We start from the raw sequence: 21,744 nt of genomic DNA, 5'->3' as shown, positions 1-21,744 counted from the left end.
TTCATGTCCTGTTTGTGTATTCCATACACTATGACTGTTGTCATTCTCAGCACTATCATTCTAATACATAATCCACTATGGTTGTATAGTGCAAGATAATTTTGGTAATGATAATGATTTGATAATTTTTACCCCTTTTGGATGCTTTTGCATATCCAGCTATGTATCTGACATAAAGTTGATTTCTGCTCATTGTCAAATAGAAGTCCCTGAGTTTATAGTCTTTTGCAGGTCAAATACAAGGAGATTGAGCTGCTAATATATTGCAGCTTCCTATAAAATAAGTTTGATTAAAGGAATCTATCTTTTCTCTGACATATCTTTAAGAATCAAGTTTTTTGGGGAATAAACTATGTGATATTTCAGATTTTGTAGACTCCTCACTCTCAAATTCATTTAGTACTAGTGAATAAATGTAAAGCCAGAAAAAAATAACACCATGAAATTTTGTACTACAAAAAAGGTGTTCTAATCACACATTATTTCACAGAATGTCATGTGGGGAAAGGTTTCACATGAAAAATTGTGACCACATTAGCCATGACAAATTAGTTGTCGTGAAATTGTCCTGTTCCTCTGTGACACTATTTGTTATTTCATGGCTGTACCTACACAATGTAAGTAAGGAAGTCAGATTGTGAACTAAGAAATGTTGCAAGTATTCTGCGTATGCCCTTTAAGTTTCTTAAAACAAGCAGGAGACGTTGCAAGTATAATAACATATAACTAAAATCTGCTGCTTTGTCACTGCTGCTCTGATTCATGCTGCAATAATGGATGTTTTAGATAGGGCAACTTTTTAAAAGACAATATACAAATGACTGATCAAAGAAAAGAGCAAATCCTTACTAAATAGTGGACAAATGGAGGGATCTGTTAATAGTTCATCTTTAAAATAATTTTTCTCTTCCATACTGCTTTTGGAAAGGGGTTTAGATGCAAGTTGTTAATACTCCTATGATGTGGCAAATGTATTGAATGGTGTGGGAGGGGGAACATCTAGTATCTGATGGCCAGCCCCATAAGTGAAAATGAAATGCTGTTGCACAATTGTGTATACTATTAAGGTGGAACCTTTGTTCCAGAATGAATTGCAAAGACATGCTTTCCAGATTCAATTCAAAGGCCATTGTAATTATGTAGGAAACACTGGAATTCTGCAGAATATCCCAGATTCCACCAAAAGTTTAGAGTCTCACAGATATTTAAAATTGCACTAAAAACGTGCATGAAAATATAAATTAATTAAACAGTTTAGGGGGTTGAGTAGTTTTCATTGTAAAACATTAGTTTTAATATCAGCAGTAACGCATAACCATTTACAAAAAAAGTTACCCTGAAATTTGGTTTTCCATTTCCTCTTGAGATCTTAATTCATCTTCCTTGAAGCTATTCCAGTTCTTTTCATGACTTAATCCTTTGACCCCTCCCAGAGACCAGTGTTTAAAGCTGAATTTACAAGACTAATTTTTCTAAACAATATTTAAGTATCACGTGGATATTTTAGCATTCTCCTACTGTTCAAATTAATGTAGCAGTAGCAAATAAGTACATTAGCTACTGAGATGAACAAGTGACTGGTTTATATTTTAGAACTCTTAATACCTGCTAAAATTGATACCTTCCTGAGAGTGTGGAGTTCAGCTGAAATTCAACAGAACAATACTGCTTCAGTCTGTGTTTTTTTTAAGATTTTTTTTTTTTTTTAATTGAGCAGGCTAAGGATTTTAAATGCAAGTTTAAGTTCTACAGAAAAATATTATGGAAAGCCCATCAGAAAAAAAATAATTCTAAGTATAGAAGTTGTACACAGAGTTCCCAAGTAATATGCCAAACAAATTTTGTGTGGCTTTTGATCAGCATGGCTCCAAATCAAAGATTCTGGTTTTGTTCAAGAAAAATTCTCAGAATTCATACCAGAGGCCAGATACTGTCCGTAGATGATGTCTAATGAAACCAGGATTATAATTTTTCACACAGAGCTGTGATTCTCAAGGTCTACGGTCTCCTGCATGCCATGTTCTGTCTTACTTTAAGTATCTGCCGCCTTTGATCATGATGAAGGATTACGTTTATGGGGCTTTTATTCCTGGTCTTAATATTCCATTATTAAAGATCTGAGTCAAGCCAGTAAGGCCCTCAGACTAACAACAAATTGCCTTTGCAGCCTTTGAACCAGATTTTCAGTTGGTGTAAATGGGCATAGCTCATTTAAAATCATTCTCACAGTGGGGGAATTTTTGTGACTGACAACATGGCCCTTTAACTTGAATGTTCATGGGGGGAAAGAGCCCAGCAGCTCAAATGTTAACACATTAACTTCACCTAACACAATATGTAGGCATTGTCAGGTAGCATACAAAATAAGGAGAGCGGCCCCCTCTCTCAAACTGGAAGAAACAATCACTGGAGCTCATATATGTCAACAAATTGTAAGCAGAGTAGGTGATGGATTGCAGGATCATTGAAGGATCTTTGAAAAGCATTGACATTTAATTTTAATAACAGAGAAGCAATACACTTACAAAATGCTGAAATCAGGCAGATGCTCAAAAATGGAGACTAGTTAGCAAGAAAGCAATAACATAGAAATGATCAGGAAATAAGTGTGCAATAGATGAGGCAGTGTCATTGTGTGATCCTATTTAAAATAAAACAAACAGCAATCACTATGTGCAGAAGTGTGGTATGAGCATAATCCTTTCCTCAAGAACATTAGATCATTTTGAGACTAGAACACTTGAGCATACATTCAATCTCATCATTATGAGAAAATGACATAAGTAAATTGAGAGTCTATACATGTATGAATAAGAAAAATAATTTGGACTGAGATTAAGAGATTAAGGAAAAGTGCGTGTGTTTGAGCATAGGGAGAAATAAAATACACAGGTATTTTAGTGAAGGGAATATTATCATTTGCCTCTATACAACTGGAACTACAAAAAAGAAAATACAAAATTATGTAAAATTGTTAAATACTAATAGGAATAAGACTGAAGTTAAATGGCAAGTTTAGCCTAGATATTAATGAAAATATGGATAATTAGATCACAGAATAATTTGACAATGAAAGAAATAGCATTCTACTTATAGCAGTTGTCTAAGTAGTACAGATGTGTCTAGCATACCCCTTGTAAATCAGTGTGAGGAACAGCCAAGATATGTGAAATTCTTCCAAAATTTGCAGAGTATGATTCCAAACCTCCTCATCATAGTTGTTTCTGTTTATCAAGTTGCTGATACTTAAAAAACTGCTGCTGTGATGTTTCTTGCTGTTACTGCATTCTTTGGATCCTCACCTACAAAACTGAAGCTAATGATTCTTTTTCCATGCTGTTGCAAGACAAACCACAGGGAAAATGGTTGGATATTATTTATGAGAATCTTGTTTAGAGACTCATTCAAAAGTCTTTGGTGAATAGCAGAACCCCCGTTCTAAGCAAAAGCACACCTTATCTTTCTTAGCTTTCAAAGCAGTATTTCTAGAAACAGTTTTTGCTCTGTCAGGCGGGATTATTTCTTTTTCTTTTTTCTTTTTCCTTTTTTTTAACAAAATAGACTGTTTACAAATAATACTTGATTTCTTAAAACAGCATTTTCTAGTCTTTCTATTTGTCTGGTGGATTTTTCTATTTGTGGCTTAATCCTTCTGCAAATCATCTCACTATAAGAAAGCATCCCAGCAGGTGAAGAAAGTGCTGAGTGTGCGTGACCATCTAAGATGTTGTGAAGTGACTCAGATTTCCTTAGTAATGTTATCTAGAAAAGCAAACAAAATACACAATGCCAGAAAGGAACAAAAATATTTTTTGAGTATTAAAAAATTTTCAGTGAAGAAAGAGCACCTGTATAGATGTATATAATGGAGATGAACACAGACAAATGTGACTGTAGAATTTTCCTGGAAGTGGTATTTTATATTTCAATGAAGAATTATGAAATACATACTTGAGATTGAAGAATATTCATGAGAGACTTTTTATGAGTACCATGTTCTCTGCTCAGTCCATCATAATACCTAAGTCAGCAAGTGGTCACTAATAATTTAGATGGAAATTCTTGCTGTGTTCATATTTACCACAAATGTATCCAAACTGCTCTACAGATACTAATTTTGTTGAAGTCTAAGGAAGTTTTGCTGGGGCTTCTGATAATTCATTTTTCCACCCCTAGAAAAAAGTCAAGAGGAGATTTTTAAGGCATTTATAAGAACCATGTCTTTTTAAATTTTATTTATTAGGTTGTTTTTACTCTTTCTTCACAGCCAGTTGTCATCAGATCATTATTAATCTAATGAAAGTTAAGGAAAAAAAAAAAAAAGAAACAAACCAAAACTCAGATTACTCCTTGTAATTGAAACATTACATGTTTTCAGCCAAATAAAGGGTTTTCAGATTTGTTAGGAAAAGAAATCCTATAAATAACTGGAGAGTCCTTTTTTTTTAATACTTGAGTTATGTCTGAGTGATTAATAGTGTAGAAAAATGGGTATTTGTATAAACAAAGTGTTTCTTAAGCAATCAATAAAACTGTAGTGTTATTGTGCTGAAAGCTTTTGGCAGTAGACAGTGTCCCTCAAGAATCGAAGCACTTTACATTGATTAGGAACATAATCTGCAGATTTCTACTGACCTATATCTGGCCATTAGTCATTTAACTTTGCAAGTTATTCTGGTTTTTGGGGCAGTGAAATTGAAGAAAAACTTTCATTGTCAAAGTGCTGGTTCTGAGCATCTGAAAACATAAAGATATACAGGGAAGAATAGGGCTTCTGATGGGTTTTCACATTTTACCATTTGCAGAGTTAGAATAAAACTAATAGTTTTAAATGAAGGAGATTGGTAAAGCATCATCCTAGAATACCTTATTGTCCTAAGGATAGTGTTGTCAGTTATATAGAGGAAGAACGATTGATGAGGAAGGATTGATAGTTGTCTTCAGATTCATTATTAGTTTTATTTTATAAATGCAGTACCTTTTTTTTATTTTTCCTTTAAGAAGCTTCCACCTTAAAAGACATAAATTTGGAGTTTCTGAAATAGCTGGTCGTGGAAACTTAATGACTTAATGAAACCCTGCTACTATCTCAGTGCTGGAACCACCTATACAGAAAACCTTCTGAGACCCTTACTGTGCCACCATTTCTTTTTTAACAATGTTTTCTTTTCCCCACTGCACAACCAGGCTCGACTCCCTTCGTGCTCATCCACCTATAGTGTTTCTGAGGTACACTTTGCACGTGTTCTCTCACACAGTCGACCTGCTCGCCCATCACACTATTTTGGTTTTATTTACTTCTTTCTTTTTTCGCATTGCACTGTGCACAAGTGGGGAAAAATCAGCTGGGGGGGGCAGATTTTGCATGATCAATCTGCAACCATGTTCAGTGTAGTTTTAAATGACTGTACTAGTCTGGGACCACCATGATGAGTAGTCTAGCTAGGCAACTGCTACATAACATAGGAGCATAAATTATATAATAAAAGCATCCTTAATCATCTCTTACATTAAAATGAAAATAATAAACTTACAGATGTCCAGGCTGCAAAATGCTTCAGTGGTTAGTCTGACACATTTTCAGTCACTGAAACTGGAAAGACTCTGTAAAGATGGCCATCATATTATGACTACTAATTACCTGCCTAGATATTGGTGGGTTCATGATATCTGAAGATCATTATTAATTCCCAAAGCTCTGGCTTGGGTCACTACCTGACAAAATGCATATACAATTGTAAATACTTCCATGTCAGTTTCATGCTAATCTTCTATAATAAGGCATAGTAGCATCTTAGCAAGAATTGAAAAGGAAAATACATTCAATTGTAATTAGGTTGGGGAAGAAAAAAGGAGAGAGACGTTAAGATAAACTAGAATTCACAACATCATGAGATAAAAACAGAACTTATAAAATACTGTCAAATTAATGCCATGATCCACTCAGGATATTATTATAATTGATTAATGGATGAGTATCAAAAAGAGGGATTTGAGGTTTTCTGCAATACCAAATCAATCTTGAGCACATACAGTTATTTATTCTGTATTTTAAAAGAATCCTTTAAGATTGACAAGATCTCATAAAAAGATGACAGTTCACTCAATCTCACACTGTGGGACAAGTTCTAGACCTGATGTGAATGTTCTATTAATGAGCATCATACAAAATGCAAACACAAGGAGCTCAGCTACTCAGTCACTTTGTCCCTAAGCAGGAAGATCTATGGGTAAGCAATACCTTGCTGATACGTGTCTAATTCATTCTCAAAAGCTTCAGTTTCTCAAGCAATCATTCCCTAGCACTTCCTTATCCTTAGTAATAGAAAGTTTTTTCTTAGTTTCAGTGTATGAACAGACAAAAGATCTTATAAAAAAGTTTTTAAGAAGAAAGATGCTTATCAGGTTTTCTGTCATAGATAAATAATTGCTGTCTGGCTTCACCAGGACACAAGTCATTTTAATCAAGTATGTTTTCTTAAATGCACCTGATACATATTCTGCAGTTTGTTGGGCCTTGTTACTGTATATGAAAGCCTCAATGTTTTTATCATGATTATCATCAAAACACCAATATGGAATAAATAATACTGTACTTTGTACATACACAAAGACACCTTTTTTTCTAAGCTAATACAGGAGCAAGAAATTAAGTTTAGTGCTTACAGATGCAAGACAAATGCCAGCCTCACTCAACCACCCATTCTTCTGAATGATCCATATGAAATTAAGAAAAAGCATTGGAACAGCAGACATTTCAGCTTGATGACACTTTGTTTCCAAAGAATCCAACTATCATAGTTCACATCATCAAAAGTGGTGAACATGCTGTTATGGATTATGAAGTAAATAAGCCGCTTCCAGGGAAACCAGACTCTTGCTCTGTCTGCAACTTCAGCCATTGGCCCATTTCACATTCTGGAGGGATCACAGCCTTTGAAAGAAATACAAGCCAAGGTACTGTAGTTGGTGACTTGTCAACATGTATGGGTCTCCTGCTTGACCAGATTCCAAAAACTATTTTGCCTTCTCCGAAGCTATCAGGCTGTAGTACCAATTAGTGATCTTGGAATAGTTAGATTCTACCACAATTGAAGAAGAAAATTGGAGTATTAAGTGCATGAAAACTTAGTGAACAGTGTCCACAAAGGCTGACTTTGCAATTTGTAGTAAAGAGTCTGCTAGCTGAAGTATCAAGGTGGCATAGTGAGACTATGCAAGCAATTCATCCTTTATACTCTGTCCAAAGGGAAGATCTTCATCTCTGAAATACAGATAACCTGGCTGCCTGGTGAACCGAATCTTGTGATGCAGTTAAAAAATTTCCATCTGATCAGAATTTCATGCTTATGAAACATACAGTGCAAGACCTAGACTGCCCTCTTTTAAACTGCTAACTGAAGATGTAAAAAAAAAAATACGGATACATTCTTCTCTGGTGGCAGGATAGCACCATGTATTTTTGAACAGACCTTTTGAGCCAATGAGAGATCCAAAGGAACAAATCAGTTGAAACTGAAGATCTCTGTGGCTAATGTAGCTATTTGAAGAGTCAAGGAGGGATTGGAGATTCTCTGGGGTCCATAAAGGATTTGTAGTGTAGTTTCTAACTTTGTAAGACACTTTTCATTCAGAAACACAGCTTAGTGTCAGGATGCGTGTCCAGTAATGTTCAATGTCATCTGCCATTATTTTGGAAAATAGGAAAGGCTGCTGTAAGTAAAAAATATCATGAGCTCTAAATGATATGATAGAAAATCTCCCAAACTGAGGTATTGTTAAATCGAGTCCAAAAGCTTTACATTAGTTTTGATCAAGGGGAAGAAAAGGAGTAATGTTGTATTGCATGTCTCATACCCAGGGGGGAAAAAAGGACCACACTTTTGATAGGATCTCAAGGTTATTTCTTGTGTCTACAGCTATTTCTGTGGTTCTTATTCCAATAAATTATTTTTCTTAAACTGATTCTTAAGCACCAAGTTCTTAATTTTGTATGTCCAACTCATCATCAAATAGCTTTGGACCTTCAGAGGACTCCAGGAACACATAGACGAGAGAAATGGAATCAATGCTGTGGGAATTCAGCTGAGCGTGCCTTCTGGCAAAGGTACAGCAAAGATAAAAGAAAAGATAACCTGATATAAACAATTTCTGAAATCCAAGAGGAACTTGGGATCTGTGTATTCTGCGTTGTGAAGAACTTGAGGTGGAATTTTCTGCCTGACTTTTTTTCATAGAAAACATCCTTGTAGAGGCTATATTTCATCTGAGTCCAATAATTATGAAAAGCTTCTTTATACCTGTTCCTTTTTATTGTCACCAGTTGCACTGGCGAAACTGTGGATGTAGTCAGCTGATGCTTATTTGAGAGGAATGGGCAGGAAGTTTTTAAAAGCTTCTGCTTCCCTTTAATTACAGAAAGGTTTTCATAGTTTGTTGAACTCCGGGCATTATAGGGTAGTAGTACTATATATCTACTTAGTCCCAGTCAGCACCTTAACAATTTCACTTGTCTAGAATGCGGTGCTGTCTTTGGTTCAATTCAGTTAAATCAAAGTGAGTCTTTAAAAAGTTAGTCCTGTGTGGCAAGAGGAGTAAAGCTTTAACACTCTAAAATGGTATCATGATAAAATATAAATTAATATTCTCTTTGAATTTCACAATATGCAATAAAGTTTTGCCCCCTTCATGAAAACCAGTTAGCTTCATGTCTGTAATTTTTGTAAATGTAACAAGACTACTTAAATGATTTTTCAGAGCAGAAATATTAATTAGGAATTATGCTGACTTAGCAGTTGTGCAGTATAGTATGTGTGTAATATATCTATAATTCACTTATTTCCAGTTGTTACAAAACATAGTAATTTATTAAGAAATTATTAAATCAGATTGGCTTCACTTACATTTTTAGAAGTAGTCTGAGTCTGACTTCAGCTTGTATCTTAAAAATACTGTACACAATGTAAAACTAACAGATTGACTGATTAATATCATAGTCTCCTAATTTGTAAAATTACACTTAGGTAGTATTATGCAATGGCCCCATTTTTTATCTTCATTTGTATCTCAGACTTTTTATTACCAGCATCAATATCTCTCTCTCTCTCTTTCCCTCTTCTCTGGCTTCTGCATGTGCTATGTGTTTGGCTAAAAGCGTAATGAAGGAAACCTATTGATCTGCTTGTTGAAAATATAGTGGCAGAGAAATGTTTACTGCAGTGCTATCACCTGCTCTCTAAAAAAAAATCAAGTTTTTCAGAGAGACAGACACTCAGATCTGTAACCTGTCATATGTTTTAATTAGCCTCATGGAGTGGTTAGAACATGATGCCTTGTGTTGTGAAAGATCTGCAAAGTTTTATGTTAGTTTTCTCTCCCACAAAGTACATTATTTCCATAAAAATAGTTTTGGAATATGTATTGGCTGCATGCTGATTGATAGGATATGACTGTATACTTAGCATTGTTAATAAAACAACAGAGACTTGTATTATCTCACCTGATAATACAAGAACAGAGAGACCAGTGCAGGGAATTAAGTATCAACAGTATTCAGAGAACAAGAGGAAATACTGTTTCCTGCAACAGGTAATTGATTTCAGAAGCCCATTCAGAGACTGCAGAAAGATTTTTAAGTGCTCTAAAGTATTCTATATAGTATACATTACAAAATGTTGTAATAACTGAATCTTGTTCTTTAGGACTAAAGCGGCGTAAGACGACTGTTTCTCCTTCTACTTAGGCTAGTTTGAATAAAAAGCAGTGCTGAAAGACCAAGAACTGTTACTCTGACTTTCAGGTGTTTACCACCAGCATAGAACCTAGAATTCAATTTTAGGTATATGCTGTTAAGTTCCTCTGTAAATCTGCACTACACAGCACAACTGATTTGAGGATGGGTAAACCACTTATATCTTAAGGGCAGAGGGACTACTTTTGACAGTCAGATTCAAGAGCATCCTTAATGTGTGCACAGTAAACCCAGCATTTTGAATTTGCTGCCTACCTGCAAATTCTGTGTCCAGGACTTCCAGAAGGCTTTTCTGGCTCTCTATCTTTCGAGCCAGTGAGACAACTAATGCAATTTTTGAGTTAGTTTATTCTGATACTGTAACTTAAAACTTCCCAGACGCAGTTTGCCAGATAAAAAATCTAGAAGAATGAATTCAGCTGTGATAATTGACTGTGCAATTGTCAAATAACAGAAGAGGTCTTCAGTCAATTCTTTGGCACCCTGGAATGCTTTGATGTCAGTATTGGTTTTATAATTATGGAAATATTTTAATATAAAGGAAAATTGTAGTACAATGTCTGAAACTTAAATTGCATATTGTTAAAGGTCTGTCTCTAGTACCTTTTTTGAAGATCATTAGAATAACAGCAAGAAAACTGTCATAATTCTAAAAAATGTAAATAGATTTGAAACACCATAGGGGGTCTTTAGACTTCCAGTATAATGAGTGAATTATATGGTTTTGTTATTGGTCAGATTATTAGGCTGGTTTTGTACTCAATATTTATGCCCTTGACTTGTACATTTTTGAAAACATATTATGCACAAACTTCATTAGAGTGGCACAAAGTTTATATTTTGTTACATCAATTAACTTCCACTTCTGTAATATGAATATATCCCATAAATAGGGAAAGCACAGAAAAAATCAGTCACACACAATAATTTCTGGAACGGGATTTCCTTATTCTTTGCTTTTTGTTTTGTAAACTTTTTGGTCTATGTATCAGCTGGAGATTTTTATTTTGGGTTTTATTTTTTCAATATAGAGAATGTCATTCAACCCTTACAACCACAGGGTGACATAATTCAAGTGAAAAAGTGTTTCAGGGGATGGAAGACCATGACCAAGAAGAGTAGGCCTGTGCCTTTATTTCCTCTAACACAAGATCACTCTCATGGCATAAACAAAGATTGCTCTTAGACAATTAAGGCTATGCCTTGGATAGGGGAGAGAAAATGAAGTAAATGTAAGTGATTCTTCTCTCATCTATGCTTTCAGGCAGAAGTCCAGCAGATAGAGAATTTGGTTCATGTGACATCAATATGCTGATCCATTGAAGAAAAATTGCTACATGAAGTTGAGATTGCCTATCTCACTGCCTTATGAACCCCATATGCTTTGTAGAGATCCTCTTTGAAATTTGAAATCATGTTTTTCCAAATTCACTCTGTTCATTAGAGGGAATGATGAGATTTTCATATTGTTTATGGTCATGGCTTTATTTAACTTGCCAGGGATGTCCTTAACAAGATCCTCAGCTTGAAAACAGAAAAATATCTTGATTAAAAAACCATACGTATCTGTGATATCTACACTTCAGAAATAAATGAACATAACACAGCCAATAAGGATCTACTAATCATTTGGGTTTTGTCCAATTATATTGGTACAATGTAGTCCTGGTTTTCTGTGTTATTTTTTTGCAGTTGCTAATAGAACAATGCTTTTTTAAGTAAAATTCGAATTTTTATGTATTTCTCTTTCAAACATGAACAAGAGGTCAACACTTTCTATTTGGCAATTGCCATTTAAAGAATTACATTTTTCCTGTTGCATTTTGCTTACTACCTTACTCTAAGCTTAAGAAAAATGAATGGATTAAAATTCTTTTAGAGAAACGTGGTTTCTTCAGGGTACATTAAAATGTAAAAATTTATGAAAATTATTATCTAGTTTCCTTATTCGTAGAAAATAGCTTTACTAGTTCTACCTTCATTCTTCTTGTTGGTATCAGTAGCTGCACCAGATATCTTCTGTAGCATTCACTCTGCCATACCAGAATAGAGAACTGTTCTTGCTACAAGAACTAGATGTCATGTCAAGAAGGGCATTCATGACAGCTCATGAGTGAAAGTATGGCAAAACTTCAAGTTACCTCAGGAAGGAGAGTAGATTATTGCAATAATCTGATCAAGGTATATCTGAATAACTTCCATGAATGCCATCTTAGATGTTCACAATAAAATTAATTTTTAAGAATTCAATGCAAAATGTTACTGTATTTGTACTTCAAATACAATTTACTTTCATTTGCCCACTGCTGAATCTCAAATTAGATCCATTTTTAGTTCATACATTCAAAATACAAGCAAATTTTACTTAGTCCTACAGTTTCTCTGTGCATGGTACTTACCTTGTGACTTCTGTCAAATAAAACTATCCTTTATTAAGTTTTGCACTTATTCTTTTGTTCTCTACTATTCAGTTCAAGCACTAAGTTCATTTACAGAGAACTATTTAACATTCAGGAGAGTGGTAAAAACTGGGACTTTGAATGGCATCTCATTTCATATTGCAGATTTTGGTTTAAACCTTATCTATTCAATTTATCAAAATTGTAATGCTTTTTGTTGATTTTTATTTTGCTAAAATGCTTCCCAGCTCTGCATTTATCAGAGAAAGAATAAATAAAATTCAAAGTGTCTATTAGGAAGGATAGGCACTAAGAAATTGAATTATAAAATCACAGCTATTTTCCAGGTAATGTTATATACATTTCTGTATTCCAGAAATCAAGTAATTCAGAAATTATTGCCATCCTTCCCCATTTGGAACTTTAAAGTTCATTGCTTTTTATTTCAAGATAAGTCGAGTCATTATATTTCAATTTTAAATTTCTATCTCTGAATTTTTCCCTTTCTTCTTGCACAAAATAGGGAGACATTTCACCCTGCCTTATGGCATAGTTGTGCAAACCTTTATGAAACAAATTAGATCAAGTCAGAGAGCTATCAATGTCATTTTCCTTTTGATTGGTTATACTTTCGACTCATGTATGTAATTTACATTTGCATTTCCCAAAGTCAGTCTTGTCATTATTTTTCTATAATTATATCCATTTAAGCAAGGGGTTTTTTCAGTTTTTTTTTGTGCTGTACCATACCTTGGACTGTATGGAATCAAAACTGGCTTGATTAGATATAACTGTAAGATTTTCTTTCTAGACAACCACTGTTTTCTTTTTAATCCAGTAGCAAGCTGCTCACCACCATACAACATTTAGCATTTATTTGTTTGGGTTTTACTACTTAAATCAGTTTGTTTGAGAAGCCAGACACTAGTTTGTATTCTGTTACACCAGTAATAACACTCAGTGCAACTGCTGTCTAGGTTCAGCTCCCAAAGCAATCTAGCTCTTCAGAGTTAGCTTCAGTAATAGAATCTGTGGAAAATTTGTCTAGAGTCTGAAATAATAATAAATCAGAGTAGATCAAAGTTTCTGTTATATTGTTGTTAATGGCTTTTGGAGTAATTGGTGATGTAAAATGCCATATGCGTGACCTAATCTACATGTATCTCTAGTGTACAGTGTCTGTTTTAACACATGGAAATCAAATTACATACATAGCAGTGTCAGTACCAGTAACATACAGTTCAAATGTCAGTGGGATCCCATAAGTGCTTTCTACATTACTTCCTATTTTTCCCATTTTTCAAATGCAGTTTTGTGCATGGAAAGAAGTTTTTTGCTAAGCGTAATTACCATACAGTTTTTCATTTAAGAGTTGGAGGGGAGAAAGAATGTCCTTATTCGCAGTATTTTCCATATCCCTTCTCTTCTATGAATTTCCAAGATTCAGTGGTGCTAGAAGCCCAGCCAAATTAATATTCTCTTTCTCAGGCACATAACTGCTGTGGGCAGGCTTGTGGTTGCCATTGTGCTAGACCTTGCAATCCGGACTGTCAAATTCAAGGCAGCACTAAAGGAATCTTACCCTTTTGAGCTTCTAGAGGCTCAAAGCAAAATCCTAAATGCAAATCCTCTTCCCACATTTGTATTTCTGGTTGCTTTCAAAAACAATTTCTAACTTGAGTTCGATAGTATAGTTCTCAGGGCAGCATTTGCTCAATTCCAACCTCTCCTTTCAATAGCTTATGAACCCTCTGAAATGTTGTTCATCCATGATGAATCTGACTTCACTTTAAGGACTCTACTTACAGGAATATAGTCTGTGTTTCTCAATTCAAAGGCAGAAACCTATCTCTTCCTACAGTAAATATCACTGTACTGGTATTTACTGTTCATATGGATTCACGCGCTGAAGCTTTATTTTCCTCACAGCTGTTGCTCCCTAGTTTGAAACTTAGTTTAAAAGAGCTTTATTGATTTTCATAGTTGAAAGTGTGCAAGTCTGAGGTTTTGGCTGAATACTGTCTACATCAGTGAATATAATATACACCATATATACAGTTATTGTTACCTGTATTTACTAGTTTCTGCTCTTGTACTTGAAGCCCTTCAGATTTGATGTTCCTAGCTCGAATAAAAATGTTAAGCTTAACCAAAGTCAACTACTTTGGAGTTACGCCAGTGCAGAAATCCTGATTGGACTACATGGGGAAACATAAGTTTTATTCCTGCTCATATAGACAAAAAAGTAGTCCAACCATTCACTTTAGAATGATAATAACTATAAAAATGTCCCAACTAAAATTGCTGGCAAATGCCAATAGACAAAGCTGAGATTTAACTTTAAAGATTCTTTAAAAGCATAAGAAATTGGGTGATGGCCTTTTATTGACTCTTTAGGCCTGAAGATTCACTGATCAATTGATTTGTGGCTTTTGAAGATTATCATTGTTTTGATTTTGTTGTTTCTGTTTTCCTGTGTTCACATTCTTTTAACATAGAAATGCAGGGAAAGTTACCTGTTTAATCAGCTTCCAGGGAGAGAGATTCCAGGGCAAGAAATATGGGCTGTAGACTTTGTTAGCAAGTATAAGTTTGATTAAAAATCCTTTGAAGGTCAATGGAGAGATGCTTTTTTACTCCCACAGACCTTGGCTCAAAGGCATGGAGGCCCATAGGCCTTGGAACAGGTAGGAACAAAACCAGCAGAAGTTAAAAGTTCCAAACAGGCCTCTGTGCATTCCCCACCAACATTTATTCAGACATTGGCACTAACTAGATATTAAGAAAACTGAATTGTGTTTCCCAGTTGTAGCAGATGGGGTGAATGGTGACTACAGCTATGCTGCTTTCTGTTCAGGAGACAACTGTCTGCTGGAACAGAAAACATGGTGTCATAGCAGAAAACCCTAAATGCGTACCACGGAAGACTATATTGCATTTTCTGTCTCCGTATTGATGTTTTGTCCTGAAGAATTTCTTACACCATTTTCAGGGGTACTAATTTTCTGTGTGTCCTTCATGAGATGCATACTGAGCACTCCAAATACAGTTGAAATAAGTAGCAGCTGAAGGGGCTTTGCATTCTGTAATCCAGCTGTAGGCATGTCAAGTTAAATTTAGTCTAGATATCTCTGGGTCTCAGTTTTCCATTTGTAAAATCAAGTCATCTCTCTGCTTCACAAAGATTTTGTAAAAATAAATTCCTTCATGTGTACTAGGACATTTTATATTGTAGAACCAAGCACAACAGAGAAATCTGTAAAGAAATAAACTCCCCATCCAGAAGAGTTTGGATAATGTTTATTAAGTAAAATATGAAACTAGTTTTTGAACAGGGAGATTAAAATTAAATAGCCTTATCTTGTCTCATGCAGAAGCCCTGCTGAAAATCATTATGATGAAATCATAATGCCTCCATGTCAAAGGAAAATAAGAGTATCACACATAACATTGATGTGGTATGTCCTAAATGTTGTGTTTCGCTTAAACTTGCCCATTTTGTTTGACTACGTTTGAATGAAGAATTTATTTTAAAATTCTGATTTTGAGAGTCACACCATTCAAGAAAAATGGTTTCCATTTTTTGCAATGATGTGGAAATTTCATTGTTTTAATGCTGCATTGAAATTGGCTGTTGCTGGGTCAAGACATAGAAATTTGAAAATAGTTGAAATTTAATTTAAAAGCAAAATACTTGTAATAAAAATGAAACTTTTTAAAATGTCAACCTTATTAGAGTATGTCAAGGGTTAGAGAGTAATTTATGGTGTGCTTGAGGACAAGAATTTCTACACATCACTTAGGTATTTTTAGTCCATCTGATTGACAGCAGCTTAAAAAGCTGGTTGGACTGGACAAAGGAGTTTAAAAAGTCTTACTGCTGGTCAGATAGGATATAACTCAGACATCTAGCACGTGTTTGTAAGGCTAAGTGATATAACTCAGGCATCTAGAACATACTTGTAAGGCTAAGAGATTCATCAATCAAATTGCCAGGGCGTGAGATTGTATGAAAATAGGCAAATAAATCCCATTTTTGTGCAAACAACAAGGACAACAGGAATCTCTTTCTCTTGCATCTCTTTGGAAAGAAAATTTATTCTCTTCACCTTTGTTTACACTATCTACTTCTCAAACTGGGGGGTATTTCTAGGGCATTTGGTGAATGTTTTAAGTTTTTCATTCAAACAAAAATCTTGTTCACAGCTAATAATACAAGTAGTGGAACTTTTGATTTTCCCAAGTGCAGTGCTCCTAGAGATTTCTTGTGTCTTACAAATCCCACTTGGATTCTGTTAGCACAGGTTAAAAATATCTGTTGGAGTTTGTGCACAAATTGTTTGGCAATAATTTTTACGTCTTGATTTAATATGGGCTTTAGCTTACACAAGATGCGTGTTCTTTCCATGTTTGGGTATTATAATTAATACTGCTTCTCTGAACAAAACCAATATGATCTTGAATGAGCCCTGAACACACTCTAAGATATCAGAAACATGCTGTCTTCCCAGTGTTACTCATACAGCATATCTGTATGCTGTCCCATACTCTTAGGAACACAAAATCCAGCTCATATTTTTTTCTCATAAAATATAAGTGTTTCATTTAAATTCCTCTGAAGAAATAAAACCCACTTCCTTTCTCTTTGCCTCTTTTTATTCTCAACTATCAAGCCTATGCTGCCAGTTTGTAGTAGCAAGTTTGCTTTCCCATTAGCTTTCAAACCAGCACTTTACTATTTTGTCTCCTTTTTTGCCGTATGTATCGTAGTTCTTCCTGGTTTGTCATTCAGTGAGATGTTCAACTTGCAAGTTCAGTTGGTGTGTAAGATTTTGTTTGAACCCTCTTCTAGTAATAAACATTTTGATTTTGCATCTCCAGGACAAGGTCAGTTTCTGTTGAGAAATGACTAATGAGCATCTTATCCCAGAAAACTGTCCTTTGCCTTTTCATTTAATTTTGTTCCAAATATTGGATAACATTTTTTTTTTACTGCTCCTGTAAAAGGAATCAATTCAGCCCTCATGTTTCTGTGATGTGTTCATCAATCCACTTCCACCATCCTGTTTGAACAGTAGTTAGGATGAACCATAATCTGACCATAAAATTCCATGTGTTCATAGTCTACTGGGAAACAATGATCAGAATTAAATATATCTTTATGTAAAGTGTAGGTGACTAGGAAAAACCTCAGAAAAGAGAATTCAGTAATATATGGATGAAGACATAAAGGCATATTCAAGATCTGAAGATGATTTTTGTTCAGTGTCCATTCTACCAAGCATAACATGTAATAAGTGGTAAAAATCTGCTACTAAAATGATTTTGGCTTCAAATGATTTTTTGCTTATTTCTTCCCCCTGACTCCAGATGAGTAATTCCATGTGTAAAATACTATGTTATTCATATTTAAATTTTGGTGAGGTGAATGCCAACAGTACTGTTCCTTTTTAAAAATGTGTTAATGAGTAATGTCTGCTACTTAATTTACCAAATTACTTGAGCTCACTTTCCTTTCCCTTTCAGAGGTATTCTCAGCATAACAAGAAAAAATTATTCTGTAGTTTTGAACTGACTTTTAGTCCAGATGGCTGTAAAGCATACTCTTTAGACCTTGCATATTCAGCTCAATGTAAAAGTGCTTTTTGAATAGGAATGTGTTCCTGAAATAGGAAGATTGCATCTTGTAATAGGATTATTTAATCCTCAAATACTTTGTTGAACGTTTTATCAGGTATACAATTCCAGATAACACTTTTCCCATGAAATTTTTTAACACCTTCATTTTTATATTCCATAATAATTCAATCAAAGCAATTCTCTGTTCTTCAGATTTTATTTAAAACATTTTTTTTAGTGAAACCAACCAATGTATTTCGTTACATTTTTTGGTTTACTCCTAGTTTAACCTTATGTATATTGCTTAGAATAACAGGCCAAAATCCATTTTTACAGGTTTATCACACCAGTTTGAGACATTGTTATTCATGGTTTAGTTTTATGTGGTTATTTACTGATATGGATTAATGTATGTTGCACTCTCGGTGCGGGGGGAGGGGGGAGGGTATTTTAGGCAAGAGACACTATGCAAACCCCTACATTTATAAATTAGATCATATGTCATTTGAAATCTATTTATAGCAGGCAAGTATTTGAGAGACCATTCAAATGACATGCACAGAGTATATTGTGCAGAACTCGCATCATGTAATTACTAATAAATCACATATAGAAAAAAAGCAGCAGCAGCATACTTTCCCACATCACAGAGAATAAATTGTCTTCATAAACTGCGAAGTTTCAAGGAGAGGTTATATGACTTATGCACTTTCTCACCACCAGTAAGTTGCAGTAGGTGCACTATCTCATAAGCAGGCCTGCCTGGTGTTGTTCATGAGACAGTTAGAGTAAGAGTTCTTAATATGTTAATGGCTGCTGTGCTTTGCATACCCTGCTTCCTTCATTACAGCTTGGCGAACTCATTCCCTTTGCTGTACCTGAGTCCTCTGTGTCTGTATGTATGTTTGGGTTTCTGCTGGTGGTTCCACATTCTGCATGCTTTCCTAAAAGTGGAGCAAGGTGCTTTCCCATAAATGATAAAGGTTATGGGTTAGCCTCCTACAGGCTCTGTGTTCCTGAGAAATGGGCTCTTTCTGTTGGTGATAACTCATGTTTTGATGTCATTGTTCTGAATTGTTCTTCATGTTGTAAAATTGAGTTGAAATGTACTCCCATAAGAGTTAGCTTTTCATATTGGGCTGGAAACTCTTCATCTCTGTGTAGCAACTTGTTTTATTATAACCAATGGCTTTTAATTGTACCTCCCATAATGAAGAGCTGACTTAATACTCTGTGCTAATCTTGTTATGACTTTAAAAAGGTAAGTACTTTCTCTAACCCTTCCTAACAGTCATGGTAAAGTGTTAAAGGGTTTTTCAATTTTCTTTTTTTCTTTATTTTTCACATGAATTTTTCACTTGTAGCATGAACTTTTCTTTGTGTCTTTTCCTATTTTTCTTGTAAAAAATTTTTTTGTGGACTGATTTTTATTTGCAGCAAAACATATCATGTTAAATAAATCCAATTTACTACAGTTATTGATTTCATTTTTCAGACCAATCATGATTGATAGATAGAAATTGTCAGCAGGACTCTTTATTTTACCATTCCCTTAATTTATTTTTGAGCACTTTATTTCACATTCTATTTACTACTTCAGCCTATGGGAGAAAGCTTACTCTGCATTCCAGCATGGTGAAATTATATCCTAAAGAACATAAAATCCAATTTGCTTAAAAAGCAGAGTAATGTGAATTGAATGCTTTGGGTTTGGTTACATTCTGCCTGAACTATGTAGGGGAATGGTCCTGGCTGGTAGCCCACTGTATCTTCTGCCAAGGTACATTGTGCACCAAGAGTCTGTAGAATGGACAAACAATAAGTCTATACTTTCCCTGTGAAAGGAGAGACAGCCATAGGTTGTTATTTTCATAACTGCCTGTGAATGAGAAGAAATATAGTAAATAATAGTACTAATCACTCGCCCCGGTCAGTCATGGTACTATATGCAATGTAATATGGATTCTTAGCAGTAGCTGTGAAAAGAATACAGATTTTTCGTAAATGTCACAACTAACCAAGTAGTAAAACATACAAATAATGAATATGATAAAAGGCACTTAAAGCACATGACCCCATATATACAAAGCTCCATTGCTGCTAAAACTGTATGTGTTAGAAAACTGGTGGGTTTTATTCAAAATCATATTTTACTGCAGTTCTGTTTAAAAATAACATTTAGGATATCAATGTGCAATTCATATTAAACGGAAGTATTATGTAATAACTAATTTTGATGTCAGTTATGTTAAAACATGGTTTGTATTCTGCAGCTGTGAGCATAGGTTGGGAAACAATCAAGCCTAGCTGATCAAGCTTTTTATTTTATTATCATGGATTCCTCTTCCACAGCTGCTTTTAAAATTTGTGGGAAGCAAATTATTTCTCATACTGCATATGTTGCCCATCAGGTGAGTGATAACATGGAAACTGTAGGCTGGATGTAAGAAATCAAAAAGTAAATTTAAAGTCCTCTGTGTGCACAGAATTTTAAAAATGACCTGTAAGAGGCTGCGTGTGAAGCCAGCTGTCTTTTGTTACCATTGTCATTTGGACACTGTAAGAGCAAAACTTTGTCAGCACGTCTTTTATATTAGAAGATTTGATCTGCAAATCTCAGCTGCTCTGTTCATTATAAATCTCTTGTTTTTGTCCATACACTAGCTCCACTATAGGTTGGAAGGGCTTAAAGATGAACTGAGGAGGAATAGAGGCTACAACTCGAGAGTAACTATTACTGCTCAAAGGAGCTGTTTTCCATTCGCAAACATTGCTTTGCGCTATGGGTTTGGGCTCCTTCTGTTCCTCCACTTTGTTGAAGACTCTCTCTTGACTTCCATTTTACTTCTTTAGCACTGTCTTTGTCTGCTAACATTTTTCCTCCTTCTCTAGTAGCTTTTATCTGTGTCCTTTGGATCACATATTTTACTTAGTTTGTTTTAGTAGATTGTTTCAAATGTTTGTGTTTTGTATTTTTGGTTTTTTTGCCTTTTTCTTTAGGACTATGTTATCTCACTGAGTTTCATTCCACAGTTTGCTGAATCGCTTGGTTATTTTGCAGCAGGCCCATTCCTCGTTTTCTCTTTTCATATGGTTTTCAGTGAGAAATAAGAGAGCCTCTTCCATTTTAAACAGTAGTCTTACACACATAGGCCCATGTCTCCTTTTGAACACACCATCTTCTGCCTTGCCACGTCCATCCTGCTTCTCTCTCTCTCTCAATCTGTGCCTCTCTCTCTTTTGTGCTTTCTTTCCTACCATTATACCATCTTTTTGGTCCAGATTTGTCCTTTGGTAAATTATAGGTAAATATTTACTTCTTCCAAATAGAGTTCATGTCATGCCTTTGAAATCTGGTAAAACAACTCTGGGCCAAATTTGGGCATCATTAATATTTTGTTTGCAGTTTTCTTGTATAGTATTTTTGGTGGGAAGGAGGGAGGGTTTGGGGTTTTTCAGTTTGGGGTTTTTTTTTAAACAACAGTTTTTTTCAGGGAAGGACACCATAACCCACTCTAAGTTGCAACATTACTTTCCATAAGTTATTCCATTACAATAAGTAGACTGTGTTGCGCTGTAGAATCCAATTTTTTTATGTGAATATACATTTGGGGCAAGCTGCTGTGGAACAGAAGAAAGAGGTTTAGAAGTTGGGGTACAGTTGATTTCAGCTTTAAATGGTTGTTCCTTTCTGAAGACAGCTTTTTGGGAGTTGAGTGTGTACCATTCTTTACCAGTTATTCAATCATACATATTCCCTTTCTAGGCAATTTTTCTGTAACTGCAAATTGAAATTGTAGTTTGAAAGATAACCTGGATTCACTCCTTCCCTTTTTCAGCAGAGACAAATGTTCTGCAAGGAAATTACACCCTCACGTCACCTGTGCTATTCCACTTCTTTCACCATGTGTACATGGTTTTACTTTATTAGTCCTCTTGCTGAAATTTAACAATACATTTGTCAGTAAAGTAAAA

At 34.9% G+C, this 21,744-nt stretch overlaps 1 protein-coding gene across 23 annotated transcripts in view; it reads left to right on the top strand.

The window, feature by feature from the left end:
- Positions 1-21,744, top strand: part of GPHN (gephyrin) — a 303,525-nt gene that overhangs the window by 227,535 nt on the left and 54,246 nt on the right. For 11 of the 23 annotated variants that reach the window (XR_012628894.1, XR_012628893.1, XR_012628892.1 and 8 more), the window contains 2 exons: positions 5,188-5,229; positions 20,434-20,496. The exons of 9 other annotated variants lie outside the window; for them this stretch is intronic. Coding sequence is in view for 11 of the 14 variants with exons in the window: in XM_074868128.1 (XP_074724229.1) it covers positions 5,188-5,229; positions 20,434-20,496 (105 nt within the window). In the remaining 3 variants the exon portion in view is untranslated. The remainder of the gene's footprint in view (positions 1-5,187; positions 5,230-20,433; positions 20,497-21,744) is intronic. 3 more of the 23 variants (XM_074868119.1, XM_074868117.1, XM_074868108.1) reach the window with 1 other exon arrangement.

This window comes from Strix uralensis, chromosome 4 (assembly GCF_047716275.1).
Source record: "Strix uralensis isolate ZFMK-TIS-50842 chromosome 4, bStrUra1, whole genome shotgun sequence".
In the NCBI taxonomy this organism is placed as follows: Eukaryota; Metazoa; Chordata; class Aves; order Strigiformes; family Strigidae; genus Strix; species Strix uralensis.
The sequence above is the reverse complement of the archived record's forward strand: the minus strand, read 5'-3'. Positions and strand labels throughout refer to the sequence as shown.